Below are 26,657 nucleotides of genomic sequence, written 5' to 3' on the forward strand. Positions count from 1 at the left end.
CCCTCTCTTCCCTCTATTCCCCCTCTTCCCCCCCTCTTCCCTCTCTTCCCTCTCTTCCCTCTCTTCCCCCTCTTCCTCTCTTCCCCCTCTTCCCTCTCTTCCCTCTCTTCCTCTCTTCCTCTCTTCCCTCTATTCCCCCTCTTCCCCTCTTCCCTCTCTTCCCCCTCTTCCCCCTCTTCCCTCTCTTCCCCCTCTTCCCCTCTTCCCTCTCTTCCCTCTCTTCCCTCTCTTCCCCTCTTCCCTCTCTTCCCTCTCTTCCCTCTCTTCCCTCTATTCCCCCTCTTCCCCCTCTTCCCCCTCTTCCCTCTCTTCCCTCTTCCCCCTCTTCCCTCTCTTCCCTCTCTTCCTTCTCTTCCCCCTCTTCCCCTCTTCCCTCTCTTCCCTCTCTTCCCCTCTTCCTCTCTTCCCTCTTCCCTCTCTCTTCCCCTCTTCCCTCTCTTCCCTCTCTTCCCCCTCTTCCCCTCTTCCCTCTCTTCCCCTCTCTTCCCTCTCTTCCCCCTCTTCCCTCTCTTCCCCCTCTTCCTCTCTTCCCCCTCTTCCCTCTCTTCCCCCTCTTCCCCCTCTTCCCCCTCTTCCCTCTCGTCCCCCTCTTCCCTCTCTTCCCTCTTCCCTCTCTTCCTCTCTTCCCCCTCTTCCCTCTCTTCCCCCTCTTCCCTCTCTTCCCTCTCTTCCCTCTATTCCCCTCTTCCCCCTCTTCCCTCTCTTCCCTCTCTTCCCCCTCTTCCCTCTCTTCCCCCTCTTCCCTCTCTTTCCCCTCTTCCCTCTCTTCCCTCTCTTCCCTCTCTTCCCTCTCTTCCTCTATTCCCCCTCTTCCCCTCTTCCCTCTCTTCCCCTCTTCCCCCTCTTCCCTCTCTTCCCCCTCTTCCCCCTCTTCCCTCTCTTCCCTCTCTTCCCTCTCTTCCCCTCTTCCCTCTCTTCCCTCTCTTCCCTCTCTTCCCTCTATTCCCCCTCTTCCCCCTCTTCCCCCTCTTCCCTCTCTTCCTCTCTCTTCCCCTCTTCCCTCTCTTCCCTCTCTTCCTTCTCTTCCCCCTCTTCCCCCTCTTCCCTCTCTTCCTCTCTTCCCCCTCTTCCCTCTCTTCCCCCTCTTCCCTCTCTTCCCCCTCTTCCCTCTCTTCCCTCTCTTCCCTCTCTTCCCCCTCTTCCCTCTCTTCCTCTCTTCCTCTCTTCCCCCTCTTCCCTCTCTTCCTTCCCTCTTCCCTCTTTTCCTCTTCTTTCCCCCTCTTCCCTCTTCCCTCTCTTCCCCCTCTTCCCCTCTCTTCCCTCTCTTCCCCCTCTTCCCTCTCTTCCCTCTCTTCCCTCTCTTCCCCTCTCTTCCCCCTCTTCCCTCTCTTCCCTCTCTTCCCCCTCTTCCCCCTCTTCCCTCTCTTCCCCCTCTTCCCTCTCTTCCCTCTCTTCCTCTCTTCCCTCTCTTCCCCCTCTTCCCCCTCTTCCCCCCTCTTCCCTCTCTTCCCCCTCTTCCCTCTCTTCCCTCTCTTCCCCTCTCTTCCCCCTCTTCCCCCTCTTCCCTCTCTTCCCTCTCTTCCTCTCTTCCCTCTCTTCCCCCTCTTCCCTCTCTTCCCTCTCTTCCCCCTATCTCTCAGGGACATTCAGAGGATCACGCTCCCCAGTATCAGTCGTCTGAGACATTTCACCAATGACACTCTGCTCGACCTGTTCTTCTACAACAGTCCTACCTACTGCCAGACCATAGTGGACACTGTGGCCTCCGAGGTTAACAAGCTCCACTCACTGTTCAAACACAGACACCCAGAATTCACTGGAGCAGTGTCTGTGGTTGGACACAGCCTGGGTGAGACACACGCACACAGCCATGCACACACACCAGGGTTCGATAGTGCGATCAAAACAGCATTTGCGACCATTTGACTTGGGAGTGCAACACACATTTTTTTCTTTGCAAGGGTGCCAGTGAAATTGTTTAACCTGGTCACATTATAATTTGCTTTATCATCATGATTTATTTAAACAGTAATGTGCAATTGACCAAAAATAAACCAACTTTCTGAAGAGGCAGCAACGGTACGTGTGTGTGTGTGTGTGTGTTTTGGAAAACCCTCCGGGCCAGTGGATCATCCCTGTGAGGGGCAGCTTGGGCCAGTGTAAAAACGATTGTAATATTGCTATTTTTAACCTAGTCTATTGTATTTTTCACATGCACACTGCACACACACAGCCTATAGATCAGGGATGGGCATTTGGCGGCCCACAGGCTGCATGCGACCCTTGGCCCCTCTTTTGTAGGCATACCAATATTATTTTTTTAAATCAAATAAATAAATATATACACACACACACACACACACACACACACACACACACACACACACACACACACACACACACACACAAAACGCAGAGAGAAGGGGATGAAAGGGGACAGAGAAGGGGATGAGAGTGGACAGAGAGAAGGGGATGAGGAGGGGACAGAGAGAAGGGGATGCGAGGGGACAGAGAGAAGGGGATGAGAAGGGGATGAGAGGGGACAGAGAGAAGGGGATGCGAGGGGACAGAGAGAAGGGGATGAGAGGGGACAGAGAGAAGGGGATGAGAGGGGACAGAGAGAAGGGGATGGATGAGAGGGGACAGAGAGAAGGGGATAAGAGGGGACAGAGAGAAGGGGATGGAGGGGACAGAGAGAAGGGGATGAGAGGGGACAGAGATAAGGGGATAAGAGGGGACAGAGAGAAGGGGATGCGAGGGGACAGAGAGAAGGGGATGTGAGGGGACAGAGAGAAGGGGATGTGAGGGGACAGAGAGAAGGGGATGAGAGGGGACAGAGAGAAGGGGATGAGAGGGACAGAGAGAAGGGGATGCGAGGGGACAGAGAGAAGGGGATAAGAGGGGACAGAGAGAAGGGGATGCGAGGGGACAGAGAGAAGGGGAGGGGACAGAGAGAAGGGGATGAGAGGGAACAGAGAGAAGGGGATGAGAGGGGACAGAGAGAAGGGGATGAGAGGGGACAGAGAGAAGGGGATGAGAGGGGACAGAGAGAAGGGGAGAGGGGACAGAGAAGGGGATGAGAGGGGACAGAGAGAAGGGGAGGAGGGGACAGAGAGAAGGGGATGCGAGGGGACAGAGAGAAGGGGATGTGAGGGGACAGAGAAGGGGATGCGAGGGGACAGAGAGAAGGGGATGAGAGGGGACAGAGAGAAGGGGATAAGAGGGGACATTTACATTTAAGTCATTTGGCAGACGCTCTTATCCAGAGCGACTTACAAATTGGTGAATTCACCTTATGACATCCAGTGGAACAGCCACTTTACAATAGTGCATCTAAATCATTTAAGGGGGGGGGGGGGGGGTGAGAAGGATTACTTATCCTATCCTAGGTATTCCTTAAAGAGGTGGGGTTTCAGGTGTCTCCGGAAGGTGTGGACAGAGAGAAGGGGATGAGAGACGTAACGTTAGGTGCTTTCGTTTGTTTCCCGCCGTTTCTATTGATGGGTGTTGTGCTAGTGTGTTGCCGTAAAACCATGTGCGGTTATTATGAGCAAGATGACATCGAATGTTGCCTTCAACATAGTTGTCCATACAAAGTGTTCCAATACAAACAGAACCCGGTTCTTCGTCTCTTTTACGTTTTAAAACATACAGTAACCCCTCAATATCTCTTCAACATCTCAAATAGCAAGACTGACTAGATACCACATGGACAGACTCCATTAGTTGTGTTTGTGTCGGGAGCATGTCTATTTCGTCAGGCAATGCCCACATTATTCTGACGTTTTAGAATGTAAAATAATCTGTAAAAACTAAGTACAGTGCCTTCGGAAAGTATTCAGACCCCTTCACTTTTTCCAAATTTTGTTACGTTACAGCCTTATTCTAAAATGTATTACATTGAATTTTCCCCTCATCAATTTTCACACAATACCCCATAATGACTTTTTGCAAATGTATGAAAAGAAAACAACTGAAATATCCCATTTACATAAGTATTCAGACCCTTTACTCAGTACATTGTTTAAGCATCTTTGGCAGCGATTACAGCCTCAAGTCTTCTTGGGTATGACGCTACAAGCTTGGCACATCTGTATTTGGAGAGTTTCTCACATTCTACTCTCCAGATCCTCTCAAGCTCTGTCAGGTTGGATCGGGATTGTCACTGCACAGCTATTTTCACCTCTCTCCAGAGATGTTAGCTCGGTTTCAAGTCTGGGCTCTGGCTGGGCCACTCAAGGACATTCAGAGACTTATCCCGAAGCCACTCCTGCATTGTCTTGGCTATGTGCTTAGGGTCATTGTCCTGTTGGAAGGTGAGCCTTCGCCCCAGTCTGTCCTGAGAGCTCTGGAGCAGGTTTTCATCAAGGATCTGTCTGTACTTTGCTCTGTTCATCATTCTCTCAATCTTTCCCTGACTAGTGTTCCAGTCCCTGCTGCTGAGAAATATCCCACAGCATGATGCTGCCACCACCATGCTTCAGCTTAGGGATGGGGCCAGGTTTCCTCCAGATGTGACGCTTGGCATTCAGGTTAATTCAGAATCTTTGTTTCATCAGACATAAAAACCTTGTTTCTCATGGTTAGAGTCCTTTAGGTGCCTCTTTGAAAACGTCAAGCAGGCTGGCGTGCATTTTACAGAGGAGTTGGTGGAGTGCTGCAGAGATGGTTGTCCTTTTGGAAGGTTCTCCCATATCCAAAGAGGAACTCTGGAGCTCTGTCTGGATGATCAAGGCCCATCTCCCCCCCTCCCCCGATTTGCTCAGTTTGGCCAAGCGGCCAACTCTAGGAAGAGTCTTGGTGGTTCCAAACTTCTTCCATTTAAGAATGATGGGGCCAATGTATTTTGGGGACCTTCAATACTGCAGAAATGTTTTGGTACCCTTCTCCAGATCTGTGCCTTAACAATTCTGTCTCGGAGCTCTACGAACAATTCCTTAAACCTCATTGCTTGGTTTTTGCTCTGACACTGTCAACTGTAGGACCTTACATAGACAGGTGTGTGCCTTTCCAAATCATGTCCAATCAATTGAATTTACCACAGGTGGACTCCAATCAAGTTGTAGAAACATCTCAAGGAAGATCAATGGAAAAAGGATGGACCTGAGCTAAATTTCAAAACTCATAGCAAAGAGTATGAATACTTATGTAAATAAGGTATTTCTAAAAACCTGTTTTCAATTAGTCATTATGGGCTATTGTGTGTGTAGATTGATGAGGAGAAAAATGCATTCAATCAATTTGACAATAAAGCTGTAACGTAATAAAATGTGTGAAAACAGTTAAAACAGTTCAATATCAAATGTAGGTCCTTGAAAATTATAATTAGGTGCTTGAAAAAGTCCTTGAATTTGACCTGCCAATGTATTTATGAACCCTGTATAGGCTACATGCTCACCACGCAAATGAAAGATAAAATCCCCTGCTATTAAAACGATGCACGCATCATACTGACCCTGGCCAGTATAGATTTTTTCATTTGGGCCAGTAACTTTCAGTCTTTCTCCCCGCGTTCTTTTTTTGTTGCAGTGATATCATTTTGGCGTCTAGTATCGTCTTTTTTTCTTCAAATTCTGCCCTCCAAAGGATTTAGCAGAAAATAAAACATGGCACTAAGAAATCTGCAGAAAATACATGTTGCACTTTATTTAAGTCTCTTTTCTTTGCTGTAAGAACACAAGGGCCTACTAATTTAAAATACATTTTGTACAAAAAAAATTGGTGCAACCAAACACACACACCCACACACGTTATTGGCAAGGGTTTAATTTGTATGATACAGTTTGTCAATTGTCCTCCTCAAAATATGATTTGACAACCATTCTAATTAGAATTAATTCAAATGATGCAAGTGTCTAGAAACACCACCTGTAGGAATCGTACATCTTATACAGGATTGGCCTATCTTGACCTGTGACCTTTTATTGAATGGCATCGGATGCCCCTACAGGCTCGCTGATCCTGTTTGATCTGCTGACCAATCAGAAGACAGGATCAGGAGAGGCAGACAGAGATGAGGTAACCAGGTCTTTACCATGACAGAGACTCACTATTATTACATACCTGACACACACCTCAAGTTAAACTCCAGGTACCAGAGATCTTTTATAATCTGATAAGGGGATTTATATGTTTAAAGTAATGACTGAAGGATTCCACCCTGAAATCATATAATTGTATGATATGTGTTAGTAGTCATATTTCCATAATATGTGTGACTGGATCATTGTGTTGCTGTGTAGTGGTGTGAGAGTTGAAAGAACAAAGGACAACGGGAGAGGCTCCTTCCAAGGTCCCTCTAATCTAGGGAGGGAGGGAACGGCATGGAACTGCCAGCTTGGTAGTGATAAACGAGGAATGTGGACTGTTGGGAAAGAGACAGCACACCTACTGTTTGTGTGTCTGTGTGTGCATGTAAGTAGGACTGTGGGGAAAGATACAGCCGACCTACTGTTTGTGTGTCTGTGTGTGCATGTAAGTAGGACTGTGGGGAAAGATACAGCCCACCTACTGTGTGTGTGTGCGTGTTAGTAGTTGGTGGATGGGAGTTATAAAATGACATGTCTTTGCATTTTGGACTTTAGAACGTTCTCTGAATTAACTTTGCGGACCTTTTGCTGAAGCTGAGTCTTAGCCTAATTATTATTAAACCCAGAGTCTTACAAACCTCGGGGATTGGTCAAAGCTTAAATAATTGTTAGTTAATTACATGGTTACATAGTTTACATATTACATAGTTGATTACATTGGGATTGAAAATTCTCGTGACATAATCTCACAGCAGTGCGGTTCTGTTGCGGTAAATGTACTACATAGCTCATGTCTTCTCAATATTACGGGGAACTGTAGGCCTCTTAGTGATATACATCCTGCTGTAAAGTGCAATTAAGGTCTAGATGCCACTTTGTTAATGCTATAGACATCACAGTGTAATGACTATCCCATTATATTTATGTTCTATAACATGATAACTCCCCTTGTCTGGCCTGTAGTGTCGTAACCGTGACCCCTGCCCTCTGACCTGTGATGCGTTGGAGCAGGCTCTATGCAGAATGGGCCTCCAGGAGCACCTGGCTACACTACAGAGCGTGGACCTAGACCTTGACTCACTGGTGAGACTGTGTGAGTGCGTGCCTGCCTGCCTGTCTGCGTGCGCTAATCTCCCAGTCTTCCCTCAGGCTATGTGTGACGAAACTGACCTGACAGAGCTCGGAATCCCTCTGGGACCGAGGAAGAAGATCCTCAGCTTCATACGGAAGAGACACTTCCTACAGGTCAGGGTTCATAAGGTCACAAAGTACTGTATGTGTGTGTGCGCGCGCTTTCATGCAGTTGGGTCTCAGCTGCAAACGTCAGATATTTAACATTCTCATTTATTGTTCTTTCTGTCACATATTTGTGTGTGTGTAGGAGGGTCGGCAGGGAACGGTGCTTTTGGCCCCCGGGCTGCAGGCCCTTCCAGACCCCTCCGAAGATTCCCCCTCTCCCACGATTAGCTTTGGCAACCAGTCTTCAGAGGCGTCAGCACGCCGACAGCAGTTTCTCAGAGCCCAGTCCATAACCAGCGCCGTTGACTATGAATACTTCGATGTGGGCATTGGACAGGTAACACACACACACAAAGACACATACCCCCTACCTGGGGTTGCGTGCAAGTGGTACTTTGTGGTAACTAACTCTGTGGTGACTAACTCTGTGGTGACTTAATTGGTAACTAACTCAGTCATAATTTGGCAGTAACTTACTCAGTGGTAAATAAATCAGTGGTAACTCGGAGACAACAAACTCAGCGACAACTAACTTTCTACTCTTGAAACACTGCTCTCAAGGTATCATCACATCTGCTGCCCTGTCTGATTGGTGTGAGCTGTAGTAGTAGTCGCCGTAGTACTAGTCGCCGTAGTACTAGTCGCCGTAGTAATAGTCGCCGTAGTAGTAGTCGCTGTAGTAGTAGTCGCCGTAGTAGTAGTCGCCGTAGTAGTAGTATTAGTCGCCGTAGTAGTAGTTGCCGCAGTAGTAGTCGTAGCAGCAGTAGTCGTAGCAGCAGTAGTCACCGTAGTAATAGTCACCGTAGTAGTAGTCGTAGCAGCAGTAGTCGCCGTAGTAGTAGTCGCCGTAGTCGTAGCAGCAGTAGTCGCCGTAGTAGTAGTAGTCGCGTAGTAGTAGTCGTAGCAGCAGTAGTCGCCGTAGTAGTAGTCACCGTAGTAGTAGTTGCCGTAGTAGTAGTCGTAGCAGTAGTAGTCGTAGCAGCAGTAGTCACCGTAGTAATAGTCGCCGTAGTAGTAGTTGTAGCAGCAGTAGTCGCCGTAGTAGTATTAGTCGCCGTAGTAGTAGTCGCCGTAGTAGTAGTCGTAGCAGCAGTAGTAGTTGTAGTAGCTGTAGCAGCAGTAGTCGTAGCAGCAGTAGTCGTAGCAGCAGTAGTCGTCGTAGTAGTAGTCGCCGTAGTAGTAGTCGTGGCAGCAGTAGTCGCCGTAGTAGTATTAGTCGCCGTAGTAGTAGTCGCCATAGTAGTAGTCGTAGCAGCAGTAGTTGCCATAGTAGTAGTCGCCGTAGTAGTAGTCGTAGCAGCAGTAGTCGCCATAGTAGTAGTCGCCGTAGTAGTATTAGTCGCCGTAGTAGTAGTTGCCGCAGTAGTAGTCGTAGCAGCAGTAGTCATAGCAGCAGTAGTCACCGTAGTAATAGTCGCCGTAGTAGTAGTCGTAGCAGCAGTAGTCGCCGTAGTAGTAGTCGTAGCAGCAGTAGTCGCCGTAGTAGTAGTAGTCGTCGAGTAGTAGTCGTAGCAGCAGTAGTCGCCGTAGTAGTAGTCACCGCAGTAGTAGTTGCCGTAGTAGTAGTCGTAGCAGTAGTAGTCGAGCAGCAGTAGTCACCGTAGTAATAGTCGCCGTAGTAGTAGTTGTAGCAGCAGTAGTCGCCGTAGCAGCAGTAGTCGCCGTAGTAGTAGTAGTCGCCGTGGTAGTAGTCACCGTAGTAGTAGTTGCCGTAGTAGTAGTCGCCGTAGTAGTAGTCGTAGCAGCAGTAGTCGCCATAGTAGTAGTCGCCGTAGTAGTATTAGTCGCCGTAGTAGTAGTTGCCGCAGTAGTAGTCGTAGCAGCAGTAGTCATAGCAGCAGTAGTCACCGTAGTAATAGTCGCCGTAGTAGTAGTCGTAGCAGCAGTAGTCGCCGTAGTAGTAGTCGTAGCAGCAGTAGTCGTCGTAGTAGTAGTAGTCGCCGTGAGTAGTAGTCGTAGCAGCAGTAGTCGCCGTAGTAGTAGTAGTCGCCGTAGTAGTAGTCACCGTAGTAGTAGTTGCCGTAGTAGTAGTCGTAGCAGTAGTAGTCGTAGTAGCAGTAGTCACCGTAGTAATAGTCACCGTAGTAGTAGTCGTAGCAGCAGTAGTCGCCGTAGTAGTAGTCGCCGTGGTCGTAGCAGCAGTAGTCGCCGTAGTAGTAGTAGTCGCCGTAGTAGTAGTCGTAGCAGCAGTAGTCGCCGTAGTAGTAGTCACCGTAGTAGTAGTTGCCGTAGTAGTAGTCGTAGCAGTAGTAGTCGTAGCAGCAGTAGTCACCGTAGTAATAGTCGCCGTAGTAGTAGTTGTAGCAGCAGTAGTCGCCGTAGTAGTATTAGTCGCCGTAGTAGTAGTCGCCGTAGTAGTAGTCGTAGCAGCAGTAGTAGTTGTAGTAGCTGTAGCAGCAGTAGTCGTAGCAGCAGTAGTCGTAGCAGCAGTAGTCGTCGTAGTAGTAGTCGCCGTAGTAGTAGTCGTGGCAGCAGTAGTCGCCGTAGTAGTATTAGTCGCCGTAGTAGTAGTCGCCATAGTAGTAGTCGTAGCAGCAGTAGTTGCCGTAGTAGTAGTCGCCGTAGTAGTAGTCGTAGCAGCAGTAGTCGCCATAGTAGTAGTCGCCGTAGTAGTATTAGTCGCCGTAGTAGTAGTTGCCGCAGTAGTAGTCGTAGCAGCAGTAGTCATAGCAGCAGTAGTCACCGTAGTAATAGTCGCCGTAGTAGTAGTCGTAGCAGCAGTAGTCGCCGTAGTAGTAGTCGTAGCAGCAGTAGTCGTCGTAGTAGTAGTAGTCGCCGTAGTAGTAGTCGTAGCAGCAGTAGTCGCCGTAGTAGTCGCCGTAGTAGTAGTCACCGTAGTAGTAGTTGCCGTAGTAGTAGTCGTAGCAGTAGTAGTCGTAGCAGCAGTAGTCACCGTAGTAATAGTCGCCGTAGTAGTAGTTGTAGCAGCAGTAGTCGCCGTAGTAGTATTAGTCGCCGTAGTAGTAGTCGCCGTAGTAGTAGTCGTAGCAGCAGTAGTAGTTGTAGTAGCTGTAGCAGCAGTAGTCGTGGCAGCAGTAGTCGTAGCAGCAGTAGTCGTCGTAGTAGTAGTCGCCCGTAGTAGTAGTCGTGGCAGCAGTAGTCGTCGTAGCAGCAGTAGTCGTCGTAGTAGTAGTAGTCGTCGTAGTAGTAGTCGTAGCAGCAGTAGTCGCCGTGGTAGTAGTAGTAGTCGCCGTAGTAGTAGTCACCGTAGTAGTAGTTGCCGTAGTAGTAGTCGTAGCAGTAGTAGTCGTGGCAGCAGTAGTCACCGTAGTAATAGTCGCCGTAGTAGTAGTTGTAGCAGCAGTAGTCGCCGTAGTAGTATTAGTCGCCGTAGTAGTAGTCGCCGTAGTAGTAGTCGTAGCAGCAGTAGTAGTTGTAGTAGCTGTAGCAGCAGTAGTCGTGGCAGCAGTAGTCGTAGCAGCAGTAGTCGTCGTAGTAGTAGTCGCCGTAGTAGTAGTCGTGGCAGCAGTAGTCGCCGTAGTAGTATTAGTCGCCGTAGTAGTAGTCGCCATAGTAGTAGTTGTAGCAGCAGTAGTTGCGGTAGTAGTAGTAGTCGCCGTAGTAGTAGTAGTCGTAGCAGCAGTAGTCGCCGTAGTAGTAGTAGTCGCCGTAGTAGTAGTCATAGCAGCAGTAGTCGCCGTAGTAGTAGTTGCTGTAGTAGTAGTCGTAGCAGCAGTAGTAGTCGTAGCAGCTGTAGTCGCCGTAGTAGTAGTCGTAGCAGCAGTAGTCGCCGTAGTAGTAGTCGCCGTAGTAGTAGTCGTAGCAGCAGTAGTAGTTGTAGTAGCTGTAGCAGCAGTAGTCGTAGCAGCAGTAGTCGCCATAGTAGTAGTCGCCGTAGTTGTAGCAGCAGTAGTAGTTGTAGTAGCTGTAGCAGCAGTAGTCGTAGCAGCAGTAGTCGTAGCAGCAGTAGTCGCCATAGTAGTAGTCGCCGAAGTAGTAGTCGTAGCAGCAGTAGTAGTTGTAGTAGCTGTAGCAGCAGTAGTCGTAGCAGCAGTAGTCGCCGTAGTAATAGTCGCCGAGTAGTAGTCGTAGCAGCAGTAGTCGCCGTAGTAGTATTAGTCGCCGTAGTAGTAGTCGCCGTAGTAGTAGTCGCCATAGTAGTAGTCGTGAGCAGCAGTAGTCACCGTAGCAGCAGTAGTCGCCGTGGTAGTAGTCGCCGTAGTAGTAGTCGCAGCAATAGTCGCCGTAGTAGTAGTCGCCGTAGTAGTAGTCACCGTAGTAGTAGTCGTAGCAGCAGTAGTCGCCGTAGTAGTATTAGTCGCCGTAGTAGTAGTCGCCGTAGTAGTAGTCGTAGCAGCAGTAGTAGTTGTAGTAGCTGTAGCAGCAGTGTAGTCGTAGCAGCAGTAGTCGTAGCAGCAGTAGTCGCGTAGTAGTAGTCGCCGTAGTAGTAGTCGTGGCAGCAGTAGTCGCGTAGTAGTATTAGTCGCCCTAGTAGTAGTCGCCATAGTAGTAGTTGTAGCAGCAGTAGTTGCGGTAGTAGTAGTCGCCGTAGTAGTAGTCGCAGCAATAGTCGCCGTAGTAGTAGTCGCCGTAGTAGTAGTCACCGTAGTAGTAGTCGTAGCAGCAGTAGTCGCGTAGTAGTAGTCGCCGTAGTCGTAGCAGCAGTAGTCGTCGTAGTAGTAGTCGCCGTAGTAGTAGTCGTGGCAGCAGTAGTCGCCGTAGTAGTATTAGTCGCCGTAGTAGTAGTCGCCATAGTAGTAGTTGTAGTAGTAGTGGTCGCGTAGTAGTAGTCGCAGCAATAGTCGCGTAGTAGTAGTCGCCGTAGTAGTAGTCACCGTAGTAGTAGTCGTAGCAGCAGTAGTCGCCGTAGTAGTATTAGTCGCCGTAGTAGTAGTCGCGTAGTAGTAGTCGTAGCAGCAGTAGTAGTTGTAGTAGCTGTAGCAGCAGTAGTCGTAGCAGCAGTAGTCGTAGCAGCAGTAGTCGTCGTAGTAGTAGTCGCCGTAGTAGTAGTCGTGGCAGCAGTAGTCGCGTAGTAGTATTAGTCGCCGTAGTAGTAGTCGCCATAGTAGTAGTTGTAGCAGCAGTAGTTGCGGTAGTAGTAGTCGCCGTAGTAGTAGTCGTAGCAGCAGTAGTCGCCGTAGTAGTAGTAGTCGCGTAGTAGTAGTCATAGCAGCAGTAGTCGCGTAGTAGTAGTCGCTGTAGTAGTAGTCGTAGCAGCAGTAGTAGTCGTAGCAGCTGTAGTCGCCGTAGTAGTAGTCGTAGCAGCAGTAGTCGCCGTAGTAGTAGTCGCCGTAGTAGTAGTCGAGCAGCAGTAGTAGTTGTAGTAGCTGTAGCAGCAGTAGTCGTAGCAGCAGTAGTCGCCATAGTAGTAGTCGCCGTAGTTGTAGCAGCAGTAGTAGTTGTAGTAGCTGTAGCAGCAGTAGTCGTAGCAGCAGTAGTCGTAGCAGCAGTAGTCGCCATAGTAGTAGTCGCCGAAGTAGTAGTCGAGCAGCAGTAGTAGTTGTAGTAGCTGTAGCAGCAGTAGTCGTAGCAGCAGTAGTCGCCGTAGTAATAGTCACCGTAGTAGTAGTCGTAGCAGCAGTAGTCGCCGTAGTAGTATTAGTCGCCGTAGTAGTAGTCGCCGTAGTAGTAGTCGCCATAGTAGTAGTCGTAGCAGCAGTAGTCACCGTAGCAGCAGTAGTCGCCGTAGTAGTAGTCGCCGTAGTAGTAGTCGCAGCAATAGTCGCCGTAGTAGTAGTCGCCGTAGTAGTAGTCGCCGTAGTAGTAGTCACCGTAGTAGTAGTCGTAGCAGCAGTAGTCGCCGTGGTAGTAGTAGTTGCTGTAGTAGTAGTAGTCGCGTAGTAGTAGTCGTAGCAGCAGTAGTCGTAGCAGCAGTAGTCACTGTAGTAATAGTCGCCGTAGTAGTAGTCGTAGCAGCAGTAGTAGTTGTAGTAGCTGTAGCAGCAGTAGTCGTAGCAGCAGTAGTCGCCGTAGTAGTAGTCGTAGTCGCCGTAGTAGTAGTAGTCGCCGTAGTAGTAGTAGTCGCCGTAGTAGTACTCGTAGCAGCAGTAGTCGTAGCAGCAGTAGTCACGTAGTAATAGTCGCCGTAGTAGTAGCTGTAGCAGCAGTAGTCGTAGCAGCAGTAGTCGCCATAGTAGTAGTCGCCGTAGTAGTAGTTGTAGCGGCAGTAGTTGTAGCAGCAGCAGTAGTAGTTGTAGCAGCAGCAGTAGTTGTTGTAGCAGCAGCATTAGTAGTTGTAGTAGCAGCAGGAGTAGTTGTAGTAGCTGTAGCAGCAGTAGTTGTATTAGCTGTAGCAGCAGTTGTAGCAGGAGCAGTTGTAGTTGTAGTAGCTGTAGCAGCAGTAGTTGTAGCAGCAGTAGTTGCAGCAGCAGTAGTAGTAGTTGTAGCAGTAGTAGTAGTTGTAGCAGCAGTAGTAGTTGTAGTAGTTGTTGTAGTAGTTGTAGTAGCGCGGTAGCAGCAGTAGTTGTAGCAGCAGTAGTTGCAGCAGCAGTAGCAGTAGTAGTTGTAGCAGCAGTAGTAGTAGTTGTAGCATTAGTAGTTGTAGCATTAGTAGATGTAGCAGCAGCAGTAGTAGTTGTAGCAGCAGCAGTAGTAGTTGTAGTAGCTGTAGCAGCAGTAGTTGCAGCAGCAGTAGTAGTAGTTGCAGCAGCAGTAGTTGCAGCAGCAGTAGTAGTTGTAGCAGTAGTAGTTGTAGCAGCAGCAGTAGTAGTTGTAGTAGTAGTTGTAGCAGTAGTAGTTGAAGCAGCAGCAGTAGAAGTTGTAGTAGTTGTAGCAGCAGTAGTTGTAGCATCAGTAGTTGTAGCAGTAGTAGTTGTAGTAGTTGTAGCAGCTGTAGTTGTAGCATCAGTAGTTGTAGCAGAAGCAGTAGTAGTAGTAGTAGTTGTAGCAGCAGCAGTAGTTGTAGTAGCAGCAGGAGTAGTTGTAGTAGCTGTAGCAGCAGTAGTTGTATTAGCTGTAGCAGCAGTTGTAGCAGGAGCAGTTGTAGTTGTAGTAGCTGTAGCAGCAGTAGTTGTAGCAGCAGTAGTTGCAGTAGCAGTAGTAGTAGTTGTAGTAGCAGTTGCAGCAGCAGTAGTAGTTGTAGTAGCGGTAGCAGCAGTAGTTGCAGTAGCAGTAGTAGTTGTAGTAGTAGTTGTAGCAGCAGTAGTAGTAGTTGTAGCATTAGTAGATGTAGCATTAGTAGTTGTAGCAGCAGCAGTAGTAGTTGTAGTAGTAGTTGTAGCAGTAGTAGTTGAAGCAGCAGCAGTAGAAGTTGTAGTAGTTGTAGCAGCAGTAGTTGTAGCATCAGTAGTTGTAGCAGTAGTAGTTGTAGTAGTTGTAGCAGCTGTAGTTGTAGCATCAGTAGTTGTAGCAGAAGCAGTAGTAGTAGTAGTAGTTGTAGCAGCAGCAGTAGTTGTAGTAGCAGCAGGAGTAGTTGTAGTAGCTGTAGCAGCAGTAGTTGTATTAGCTGTAGCAGCAGTTGTAGCAGGAGCAGTTGTAGTTGTAGTAGCTGTAGCAGCAGTAGTTGTAGCAGCAGTAGTTGCAGTAGCAGTAGTAGTAGTTGTAGTAGTAGTTGTAGCAGCAGTAGTAGTTGTAGTAGCGGTAGCAGCAGTAGTTGCAGTAGCAGTAGTAGTTGTAGTAGTAGTTGTAGCAGCAGTAGTAGTAGTTGTAGCATTAGTAGATGTAGCATTAGTAGTTGTAGCAGCAGCAGTAGTAGTTGTAGTAGTAGTTGTAGCAGTAGTAGTTGAAGCAGCAGCAGTAGAAGTTGTAGTAGCTGTAGCAGCAGTAGTCGTAGCAGCAGTAGTTGCCGTAGTAGTAGTCGCCGTAGTAGTAGTCGTAGCAGCAGTAGTCGCCGTAGTAGTATTAGTCGCCGTAGTAGTAGTCGCCGTAGTAGTAGTTGCCGTAGTAGTAGTCGTAGCAGCAGTAGTCGTAGCAGCAGTAGTCACGTAGTAGTAGTCGTAGCAGCAGTAGTCGTAGCAGCAGTAGTCGCCGTAGTAGTAGTCGCCGTAGTAGTAGTCGCCGAGTAGTAGTATCGATTTAGTAGTAGTAGTCGCTTTAGTAGTAGTTGTCGCTTTAGTAGTAGTCGTCGCAGTAGTTGTAATAGTAGCAGTAGTTGTAGCAGTAGTAGTTGTAGTAGTTGTAGCAGCTGTAGTTGTAGCAGTAGTTGTTGTAGTAGTAGTAGTTGTAGCAGCAGCAGTAGTTGTAGTAGCAGCAGGAGTAGTTGTAGTAGCTGTAGCAGCAGTAGTTGTATTAGCTGTAGCAGCAGTTGTAGCAGGAGCAGTTGTAGTTGTAGTAGCTGTAGCAGCAGTAATTGTAGTTGCAGTAGCAGTAGTAGTAGTTGTAGTAGTAGTTGTAGCAGCAGTAGTTGTAGCAGCAGTAGTTGTAGTAGCGGTAGCAGCAGTAGTTGCAGCAGCAGTAGTAGTTGTAGCAGTAGTAGTAGTTGTAGCAGCAGTAGTAGTAGTTGTAGCATTAGTAGTTGTAGCAGCAGCAGTAGTAGTTGTAGCAGTAGTAGTTGTAGCAGCAGCAGTAGTAGTTGTAGTAGTAGTTGTAGCAGTAGTAGTTGAAGCAGCAGCAGTAGAAGTTGTAGTAGTTGTAGCAGCAGTAGTTGTAGCATCAGTAGTTGTAGCAGTAGTAGTTGTAGTAGTTGTAGCATCAGTAGTTGTAGCAGTAGTAGTTGTAGCAGAAGCAGTAGTAGTTGTAGCAGTAGTAGTTGTAGCAGCAGCAGTAGTAGTTGTAGTAGTTGTAGCAGCATTCGTTGTAGTTGCAGCAGCAGTAACAGTAGTAGTAGCTGTAGCAGCAGTAGTAGTTGTAGCAGCAGCAGTAGTAGTTGTAGCAGCAGTAGTAGTTGTAGTAGCTGTAGCAGCAGTAGTTGTAGCATTAGTAGTTGTAGCATCAGCAGTAGTAGTTGTAGCAGCAGCAGTATTAGTTGTAGTCGCTGTAGTAGTAGTAGTTGTAGCATTAGTAGTTGTAGCATCAGCAGTAGTAGTTGTAGCAGCAGCAGTATTAGTTGTAGTCGCTGTAGTAGTAGTAGTTGTAGCAGTAGTAGTAGTTGCAGCAGCAGTAGTTGTAGCAACAGGAGTTGTAGCAGTAGCTGTCGCAGCAGTAGTAGTAGTTGTAGTGGTAGCAGTAGTAGTAGTTCAGTGGTATCAGCAGTAGTAGTTGTAGTAGTAGCTGTTGTATCAGCAGTAGTAGTTGTAGTAGTTGTAGCAGCAGTAGTAGTTGTAGCAGTAGTAGGTGTAGCAGTAGCTGTAGCAGCAGTAGCTGTAGTTGTAGCAGCAGTAGTTGTTGTAGTAGTTGTAGCAGCAGTAGTAGTAGTTGCAGTAGTTGTAGCAGCAGTAGTTGTAGCAGTAGTAGTTGTAGCAGCAGTAGTAGTTGTAGCAGCAGCAGTAGTAGTTGTAGTAGTTGTAGCAGCATTCGTTGTAGTTGCAGCAGCAGTAACAGTAGTAGTAGCTGTAGCAGCAGTAGTAGTTGTAGCAGCAGCAGTAGTAGTTGTAGCAGCAGTAGTAGTTGTAGTAGTTGTAGCAGCAGCAGTAGTAGTTGTAGTAGCTGTAGCAGCAGTAGTTGTAGCATTAGTAGTTGTAGCATCAGCAGTAGTAGTTGTAGCAGCAGCAGTATTAGTTGTAGTCGCTGTAGTAGTAGTAGTTGTAGCAGTAGTAGTAGTTGCAGCAGCAGTAGTTGTAGCAACAGAAGTTGTAGCAGTAGCTGCAGCAGCAGTAGTAGTAGTTGTAGTGGTAGCAGTAGTAGTAGTTCTAGTGGTATCAGCAGTAGTAGTTGTAGTAGTAGCTGTGGTATCAGCAGTAGTAGTTGTAGTAGTTGTAGCAGCAGTAGTAGTTGTAGCAGTAGTAGGTGTAGCAGTAGCTGTAGCAGCAGTAGCTGTAGTTGTAGCAGCAGTAGTTGCTGTAGTAGTTGTAGCAGCAGTAGTAGTAGTTGCAGTAGTTGTAGCAGCAGTAGTTGTAGCAGTAGTAGTTGTAGCAGCAGCAGCAGTAGTAGTTGTAGTTGTTGTAGCAGTAGTAGTTGTAGTAGTTTTAGCAGCAGCAGTAGTAGTTGTAGTAGCTGTAGCAGCAGCAGTAGTAGTTGTAGTAGTTGTAGTTGTAGCAGCAGCAGTAGTTGTAGCAGTAGTAGTTGTAGCAGCAGTAGTAGTAGTTGTAGCAGCAGTAGCTGTATCAGCAGTAGTTGTTGTAGCAGTAGTTGCATCAGTAGTAGTTGTAGTAGTAGTTGTAGCAGTAGTAGTTGTAGTGGTTGTAGCAGTAGTAGTAGTTCTAGTGATATCAGCAGTAGGAGTTGTAGCAGTAGTTGTGGTATCAGCAGTAGTAGTTGTAGCAGCAGTAGTAGTTGTAGCAGTAGTAGTTGTAGCAGCAGCAGTAGTAGTTATAGTAGATGTAGCAGCAGTAGTTGTAGCAGTAGTTGTAGCAGCAGTTGTTGCAGCAGTTGTTGCACCAGCAGTAGTAGCAGCAGTAGTTGTAGCAGCAGCAGTAGTTGCAGCAGCAGTAGTTGTAGCAGCAGTAGTTGTAGCAGCAGCAGTAGTAGTTGTAGTAGCTGTAGCAGCAGTAGTTGTAGCAGCAGTAGTTTGTAGTTGCAGCAGTAGTTGCAGTAGTAGTTGCAGTTGTAGCAGCAGTAGTTGTAGCAGCAGTAGTTGTAGCAGTAGTTGAAGCAGCAGCAGTAGGTGCAGCAGCAGTAGTTGCAGCAGTAGTAGTAGTTGTAGCAGTAGTAGTTGCAGCAGCAGTAGTTGTTGCAGCAGCAGTAGGTGCAGCAGCAGTAGTTGCAGCAGCAGTAGTAGTAGTTGCAGCAGCAGTAGTTGCAGCAGTAGTTGTAGCAGCAGCAGTAGTTGTAGTAGCAGTATTTGTAGCAACAGTAGTTGCAGCAGTAGTAGTTGCAGCAGTCATTGCAGCAGTAGTAGTTGTAGCAGTAGTAGTTGCAGCAGCAGCAGTAGTAGTTGTAGCAGTAGTTGTAGTTGTAGTGGTATCAGCAGTAGTAGTTGTAGTAGTAGTTCTAGTGGTATCAGAAAGTAGTAGTTGTGGTATCAGCAGTAGTAGGTGTAGTAGTAGTTGTGGTATCAGCAGTAGTAGGTGTAGTAGTTGTAGCAGCAGTAGTTGTAGCAGCAGTAGTTGCAGTAGCAGTAGTTGTAGAAGTAGTAGTAGTTGTAGCAGCAGTAGTTGCAGCAGTAGTTGTAGCAGTAGTTGTTGCAGCAGCAGTAGTTGCAGCAGCAGTAGTTGCAGCAGTTGTTGCAGCAGCAGTAGTTGCAGCAAGTAGTTGAAGCAGCAGTAGTTGTAGCAGTAGTTGTAGTAGTAGTAGTTGCTGCAGCAGTAGTTGTAGCAGTAGTAGTTGCAGCAGTAGTTGTAGTAGCTGTAGCAGCAGTAGTTGCAGCAGCAGTAGTTGTTGTAGTAGTTGCAGAAGCAGCAGTAGTAGTTGTAGTAGCTGTAGCAGTAGTTGTAGCAGCAGCAGAAGTAGTTGTTGTAGCAGCAGTAGTTGCAGCAGTAGTAGTTGTAGTAGTCGTTGTAGCAGGAGTAGTAATTGTAGTGGTATCAGCAGTAGTAGTTGTAGTAGTAGTTGTAGTGGTATCAGCAGTAGTAGTTGTAATAGTAGTTGTGGTATCAGCAGTAGCAGTTGTAGTAGTTGTAGCAGCAGCTGTAGTTGTGGTAGTTGTAGCAGCAGCTGTAGTTGTAGTAGTTGTAGCAGCAGCTGTAGCAGTAGCAGCAGCAGTAGTAGTAGCAGCAGTAGTAGTTGCAGCAGCAGTAGTTACAGAAGTAGTAGCAGCAGTAGTAGTAGTAGCAGCAGTAGCAGTAGTTGCAGCAGTAGCAGTAGTAGCAGCAGCGGTTGTAGTAGTTGCAGCAGTAGTTGTAGTAGTAGTAGCGGTAGTAGTGGTAGTAGTAGCAGCAGCAGTAGTTGCAGCAGCAGTAGTTTGTAGCAGCGGTAGTAGTTGCAGCAGTAGTAGCAGTAGCAGCAGTGGTAGTAGTAGCAGCAGTAGTAGTTGTAGTAGTAGTAGCAGTTAGTAGTAGCAGCAGTAGGTGTAGTAGTAGTAGCAGTAGTTAGGTGTAGTAGTAGTCAGCAGCAGAAAGTAGTAGTAGCAGCAGCAGTAGCAGCAGCAGTAGTAAGGTGTAGTAGTAGTTGTAGGTAGCAGCAGTAGTAGTAGTAGTAGTAGTAGTTGCAGCAGCAGTAGTTGTAGCAGCAGTAGTTGTAGTAGCAGTAGTTGTAGAAGTAGTAGTAGTTGTAGCAGCAGTAGTTGCAGCAGTAGTTGTAGCAGTAGTTGTTGCAGCAGCAGTAGTAGTAGTAGCAGCAGTAGTAGTAGTAGTAGCAGCAGCGGTAGTAGTAGCAGCAGCAGTAGTAGCAGCAGCGGTAGTAGTTGTAGCAGCAGTAGTTGCAGCAGTAGTAGTAGTAGTAGTAAGTAGCTGCCAGCAGCGGTAGCAGCAGCAGCAGCAGTAGCAGCAGCCAGTAGTAGCCAGCTGCAGCAGCAGTAGTTGCAGCAGCAGTAGTAGTAGTAGCAGCAGTAGCAGCAGCGGTAGTAGTAGCAGCAGCGGTAGTAGTAGCAGCAGCAGTAGTAGTAGCAGCGGTAGTAGTAGCAGCAGCAGTAGTAGTAGTAGTAGCAGCAGCGGTAGTAGTTGTAGCAGCAGTCATAGTAGTTGTAGCAGTAGTAGTAGTTGTAGTAGTAAAAGTGACTGTGAGGTCTAACTAGCACTCCTGCTTGTCTCCCTCTGCCTGCCTGGACAGACCAACGGGGGCATAGCCAAGGGACAGGTCTGTCACACTGTCTCTCTATACAGGACATGCTGTTGGTTGTGCTTCCCAACACTAGTTCTCTTCTTTCCTCTTCCATTTCCTCTTATGCTCCTATCCTCATAGAAAGCATTAGAATGTATCCTTAGAAAGAACTCCAGCCCCGTCCCTAACCTCAACACCAATGTGACCAGTCATCTAGTCTGTCAGGCCCTCTCAAAGATCTATTCTACTGTCCTCATATGAGTCAGACAAATATCTCATTCCACTTTCACCCTTCCTTCCATATAGGACTCTCACTGTTACCAGGATACATACTGTATGTACATGAACACATCCACTGTTCATGCCTGTGTGAGTCCTCATCTCCATGGTTTCCTGCTATCTGTTGTGAGCGTACCCAGACCTTGTGTTGCCATCAATGTTTGCTGGCTTGTTGTGATGCATGAACATTTTGCACCCATGTTGAATGTATGTATGTGTGTGTGAATGTTATTGGGTCGTTATTTTTCACTGTATTGACCCATGTATTATCACTTAATGTTGGCATTTTGCATGGGATCGATTTCTATTGGGCTGTTCAAGCCTATTGTCTTGGTTTTCTCTGGGCTGAATATACACGTGATTTATAAACCCCCCCCAACTTCTCTCTCGCTCACTTTCCCTCCCTCCCTGTCTTCTCTCCAGGTGTCCATTAACTACCCCCAGCTGGCATTCCATCCTCAGACCTTCTTTGCGTTCGGTTCTCCCATCGGAATGTTCCTGACCGTCCGTGGACTCAAACGCATCGACCCAAACTACACCTTTCCCACCTGCAAGAACTTCTATAACATATACCACCCTGTAAGCACACACATACACACATAGCCTGCCTGAGATTTGTATAATATAACACCCACACACGTGCACACATCCTATTTATTGGGACATAGCTTGTTCTCTCTCTCCCTCTAAAGTTTGACCCTGTGGCCTATCGGATCGAGCCCATGATTGTGTCTGAGTCAGACCTAGAGCCCATGCTGATCCCACATCACAAGGGCCGCAAGAGGATGCACCTGGGTACGGATATCAACCTATTTTTCTATCAATACGTCTGTGAAAGAATTCATCTTTGTGTCTGTAATGTGTTGTGGTGTTGAAAAGCCTTATGACATGAAATATAATACCATTTGGAATGTGTGTGCACGTGTGTGTTCTCTAGAGTTGAAAGAGAGTCTGACGCGGATGAGTACTGATCTGAAGAATAACGTTCTCGGCTCATTTCGTACTGCCTGGCAGTCTCTGGTCCGAATGCCTGTCGCTGCACTGCCCCCTGTGGAGGATGGAGAAACTACAGCAGCGAGATCCCTGCAGGAGACAGAGAGTAACACATATGCACACACACAGAGTCAGTGCATTACTGCTCTGGATAGGCTAATACCCCAAGTTTTAAGGCTTTTAACATAACTGTTAACTTCCAGTCCTCAGCATGTTTGAAGCGTATGAGAGTGTTTTTGCTGACATGTCTAACCTTGTCTCCTCCTGCATGTTCCCTTTCCTCTGCTCTCTGCTGTTCTGGTGTTCTTTCCTTTACCCTGACCCCTAACCCCTGACCCTAGCCCCTGCAGCAGCCTGCGCTGCTGTGAGGGAAAAGAGTAAGGCTGATTTGTGGACTAAAATTCTGGAGTGGCCCAAAGCCCTTCACTTACATTACTTCCAAGGTAAGAAGCCAGGAGATATGGAGGCCAGAATGATCTACGGTATGGGTGGTCTGACTGTCAGCTGCAGCCCAGAACTCTGTACACAGAGAATACTCCTTACAGCGCCCCCTATGTCAGAGAGAAAGACAGCCACCTGTGTGCCTGTATGGTAAAAGCAGTTTGCAGCCACCTGTGTGCCTGATATTTGGCCTGATATTTTGTCTTGAACTTGGATGAAATAGCCTAATATTTAGAGTTGAAATTTTCCTCTAGGCATAGAGTCCCTTAGCTACCTGGAAATTGAAGCCTGAAATGGGCCTCAAAGCATTTATTTTAAGGCTACTACTCGCTAAAGCAGTATTTTCTGACAGACTAGTTACAAGAGTATTTCAGTGATATCTATGGACTGATTTTAAAACTAGATAATGAAACTAGACATAGTGTGGTTAAATCAATAGCATTAACTGTCTTCAGGAAAGTATCCATCTTACCTTGGATGTGTTCTGTTGATGCAGTGTCTCACAGCTCACGCTCTTCAGTAGTGTGTTATTATCCTCCCTCTTCTCTCAGCATATCAAGCCTTTTAAACACTCTCTTCTTAGCATATCTCACCAGTTGCCCTGTTATCTCTGAGCCCCTTCCCCCATGCACCTGGCCCCTCCCCCATGCACCTGGCCCCTCCCCCATGCACCTGGCCCCTCCCCCATGCCCATGGCCTCTCCCAGAGCCTTGATAGACTGCCTGACTTGTGGCTGCTGCTTCCTGAAGCTCAGCTTTATTTTTCTTTTAACCCCACTCACTATCTCCTCTCACAAACTCTACTCTTTCACTCCCTATGCACACTCAACTCTCTAACTACCTCGCCCACTGAACTCTCACTCCACTCGCTAACTTTCTCTCCACAATTTCTAGCAATCTCCCCTCCCCTTCGATATCTTTCCTTCAAACAGGAGTCACTTACCTGGCCCAGAAACACTTGTCATTCCCAGGTAGCTTCATCATCTGCAGATTTGTGTGTGCAAAATGGCAGAAACTTCACTAATCCTATTAATTAGAAGTCTAGGTGGAGCCGGCATCATTTAGGATTTTATTTTCCAGTCCTTTCATATCTGCAAATGGCAAGTAAGGGCTAGGAGTGGTTTCTGGACTGGACATAGGAGTCCGTCTGCCTCTGTGTGATTGGTCCATCTCTGACCCTGCAGGTGTGCATGAAGAGGTGGAGTCTCCAGGCTCGGCGGAGGACAAGGGGCGTCAGGTGAAGGTGGGGATGCTGAATGGAGGGAGGAGGATAGACTATGTACTGCAGGAGGCGCCCATTGAGAGTTTCAACGAATATCTGTTTGCCATCCAGTCCCACCTCTGCTACTGGTCAGTACCTGTGTGTGTGTGTGCGTGTTCTGTGTAATGTGTGTGTAATGCTAATACCTTTAGATTTTGGGGATTTATTAGGATCCCCATTAGCTGATGCCAATGACCCCTTGACATGTTCCACATTTTGTTACGTAACAGCCTTATTCTAAAATGTATATATATTTTTTTCCCTTCAATCTACGCACAATACCTCATAATGACAAAGCAAAAAAAGGTTTATTGAAATTTTTGCTAATTTATAAAAAATACTTAAATATTCTGACCCTTTACTCAGTACTATGTTGATGCACCTTTGGCAGCGATTACAGCCTCAAGTCTTCTTGGGTGTGAAGCTACAAGCTTGGCACACCTGTATTTGGGGAGTTTCTCCCATTCTTCTCTGCAGATCCTCTCAAGCTCTGTCAGGTTGGGTGGGGAGTGTCGCTGCACAGCTGTTTTCAGGTCTCTCCAGAGATGTAAGATCGGGTTCAAGTCTGGGCTCTGACTGGGCCACTCCTGCATTGTATTGGGCGTGTGCTTAGCGTCGTTGTCCTGCTGGAAGGTGAACCCTCGACCCAGTCTGAGGTCCTGAGCACTCTGGAGCAGGTTTTCATCAAGGATCTCTTTGTACTTCGCACCGTTCATCTTTCCTTCGATCCTGACTAGTGTCCCAGTCCCTGCCGCTGAAAAATATCCTAACAGCATGATGCTGCCACCACCATGCATCACCGTAGGGATGGTGCCAGGTTTCCTACAGACGTGATGCTTGGCATTCAGGCCAAAGAGTTCAGTCTTGGTTTCACCAGAGAATCTTGTTTCTCATTGTCTGAGAGTCTTTAGGTGCATTTTGGCAAACTCCAAGCGGGCTGTCATGTGCCTTTTTTTTACTGACGAGTGGCTTCCTTCTGGCCACTACCATAAAGGTCTGATTGGTGGAGTGCTGCAGAGATGGTTATCACCTTCCTGACCAAGGCCCTTCTCCCCCGATTGCTCAGTTTGGCCTGGCAGCCAGCTCTAGAAAGAATAATGGAGGCCACTGTGTTCTTGGGGACCTTCAATGCTGCAGAAATAGTTTGGTACCCTTCCCCAGATCTGGGCCTCGACCCAATCCTGTCTCGGAGCTCTACGGACAATTCCTTTGACCTCATTGCTTGGTTTTTGCTCTGACATTCACTGTCAACAGTGGGACCTTTATATAGACGTGTACCTTTCGAAATGATGTCCAAACAATTGAATTGACCACAGGTGTCTTCCAATCAAGATGTAGAAACATCTCAAGGATGATCAATCGAAACAGGATGCACCTGAGCTCAATTCCGAGTCTCATAGCAAATGGTCTGAATACTAATGTAAATAAAATATTTTTTAATTAATTTGAAAAAATTATAATTGTCATTATTGGGTATTGTGTGTAGATTGATGAGATGTTTTATTTATTTAATCAATTGTAGAATAAGGCTGTAACGTAACAAAATGTGTAAAAGGGGAAGGGGTCTGAATACTTTCCAAATGCACTATTCATGTCAGTACATACACACAAGTAAGTCACTCTTTTGTCTCTCCTGTGTGTGTAGGGAGTCTGAGGACACTGCTCTGCTGCTGCTAAAGGAGATCTACGACAAACTGGGTGTGGCCTTTGAGCAACCACAGCAATAACAAAGACTTTATAAACACAGAGACCGGTATAGAGGCTTCATAACAACACATGAATTCTGTGGAGATGCACCAACGAGGCCCTTTGCTTTATTAGGAGCTGAAAGGAGTAAGGCAAGTAAGTCAGTAAAAACACAGAGATATAAATATTGAATAACCACAGAGTTTTAAAGGCTTTATAAACACACAGAGAGGGCTATAAAGTCTTTATACATACACAGAGCGTTATTTATAAGTTACTAAAATGTAATGAAAGCAACATGAAAAAGGACATGCAGTCACTGCTCTCTCCCAGAATTCCTTGTGTCTGAGCCTCACAAAACCGTTGAGTCACCTCCTCGGACAGATGGCATCTGCCTCTGGGTGTGTGTGTGTCAAGGGTGTGACAGAGAAGTGCTCCGTGAAGAACCAAACCTGTCCCAGCTGACATGAAGAGGATGGAGAACCCACTGGAGATGAGCTCTCTAGTGCATTTCTATCTCTGAAATTTCTCGTCCTGTGACCACATGGGCAGCAACATTGAATACTATCCAAGTGAGCCCTCTACCCAACTCTATGTGAGAACCATAGTAAACACTGGTTTTCCATTTTCCTAAAACCACACTGAAGGATCTGGGCCGCTGGATCCTCCTGTTGAGGGGGCAGACTGCATTTAACATGTGTGTTTCTAAAGAATCAGATCCTGTTTGATCATGTCTGGATCATAACTTTTATATACGTTATTTTCAGGTCATTTCTTTTTACTTGGCCTTAGACTTGACATGTCCTATAATACATTTACAACGACAGATCATGCAGGATTATGATTCCTCTCCTGTGTGTTTAGTGCATGTCTCCAGAAGGTTGTATACCAGTATGTATCAGTACGTACTTGACTACCAAAAAGGTAGCACTTTACTTAGGTGTTGCTTAAGGCTTAGAAAAGCATTTTATAAATGGCATTACAACTCTTTACGTCATGCATATGAAGGCTGCATGTCACGCTTAAGTAAAGTGTTACCATAAAAAGTACTCCACCCATAATTCCAGTGCAATGTGATGTTCTGATAATCTCACTCCTCTCAAGATGAACTGACTGACTATAGATAATTACATTTTTGGATTTATTTGTATCATGTAAAAGCTAAGTATTAAAATTATTGTAGAAAATAACATGATATATCTTTAATGGAACTGACAAGACATTTTTCCTCCAAGTACCTATCTTAGAGGAAGGTATGTATGAGGGGAGAAAAGGGACAGGGTTGTTTTTCTTTCTATGAGTGTGTGTATAAATCACCCCCCTTTGGTGTGTGCCAACCAACCTCTTTAAACTGTGGTTAGGGCCAATTTTGCTCGTCGAACATCTCATTCCCAAATCATGTGCATTAATATGGAGTTGAGTTGGTTCCCCCTTTGCTGTTATAACAGCCTCCACTCTTCTGGGAAGGCTTTCCATGAGATGTTGGAACATTTCTGTGGGGACTTGCTTCCATTCAGCCATGGGCATTAGTGAGGTCGAGCACTGATGTTGGGCGATTAGGCCTGGCTAGCAGGCGGCGTTCCAATTCATCCCAAATGTGTTCGATGGGGTTGAGGTCAGGGCTCTGTGCAGGCCAGTCAAGTTCTTCCACACCGATCTCAACAAACCATTCTGCATGGACCTTGCTTTGTGCACGTGGACATTGTCATGCTGAAACAGGAAAGGGCCTTCCCCAAACTGTTGCCACCAAGTTGGAAGCACAGAATCGTCTAGATCTTCATTTTATGCTGTAACGTTAAGATTTCCTTTCACTGGTACTAGCCTGAACTATGGAAAAACAGCCCCAGACCATTTTTCCTCCTCCACCAAACGTTACAGTTGGCACTATGCATTGGGGCAGGTAGCATTCTCCTGTCATCCGCCAAACCTTGATTCACCAGGTGGACTGCCAGATGGCGAAGCGTGATTCATCACTCCAGAGAACGTTTCCACTGAGTCCAATGGCGGTGAGCTTTACACCACTCCAGACGATGCTTGGGATACCCCTGTTTTCAATACCTCACCTTGCGAGGATAATTGCACTGATCCTTTTTCTAAAAGGCTTATGAGATTAACGAAATGGTTAATTGACCACAAAATCAACATTTTGCAATGGCCATCTTAGTCCACGGATTTAAA

At 46.9% G+C, this 26,657-nt stretch overlaps 1 protein-coding gene across 1 annotated transcript; it reads left to right on the forward strand.

Annotated features, from left to right (window-relative positions):
- Positions 1-1,493: 1,493 nt before the first annotated feature.
- LOC135532896 (phospholipase DDHD2-like) lies at positions 1,494-25,669 on the forward strand (the record flags this gene model as incomplete). Its single annotated transcript, XM_064960323.1, has 12 exons — positions 1,494-1,789; positions 5,891-5,958; positions 6,933-7,052; positions 7,119-7,214; positions 7,351-7,545; positions 19,830-19,856; positions 20,523-20,678; positions 20,792-20,894; positions 21,037-21,198; positions 21,434-21,535; positions 22,717-22,882; positions 24,439-25,669. Coding segments are annotated over 12 exons (1,573 nt in total), but the record flags the coding sequence as incomplete, so codon positions are not given.
- Positions 25,670-26,657: the final 988 nt, after the last annotated feature.

This window comes from Oncorhynchus masou, unplaced genomic scaffold, assembly GCF_036934945.1.
Source record: "Oncorhynchus masou masou isolate Uvic2021 unplaced genomic scaffold, UVic_Omas_1.1 unplaced_scaffold_2092, whole genome shotgun sequence".
In the NCBI taxonomy this organism is placed as follows: domain Eukaryota; kingdom Metazoa; phylum Chordata; class Actinopteri; order Salmoniformes; family Salmonidae; genus Oncorhynchus; species Oncorhynchus masou.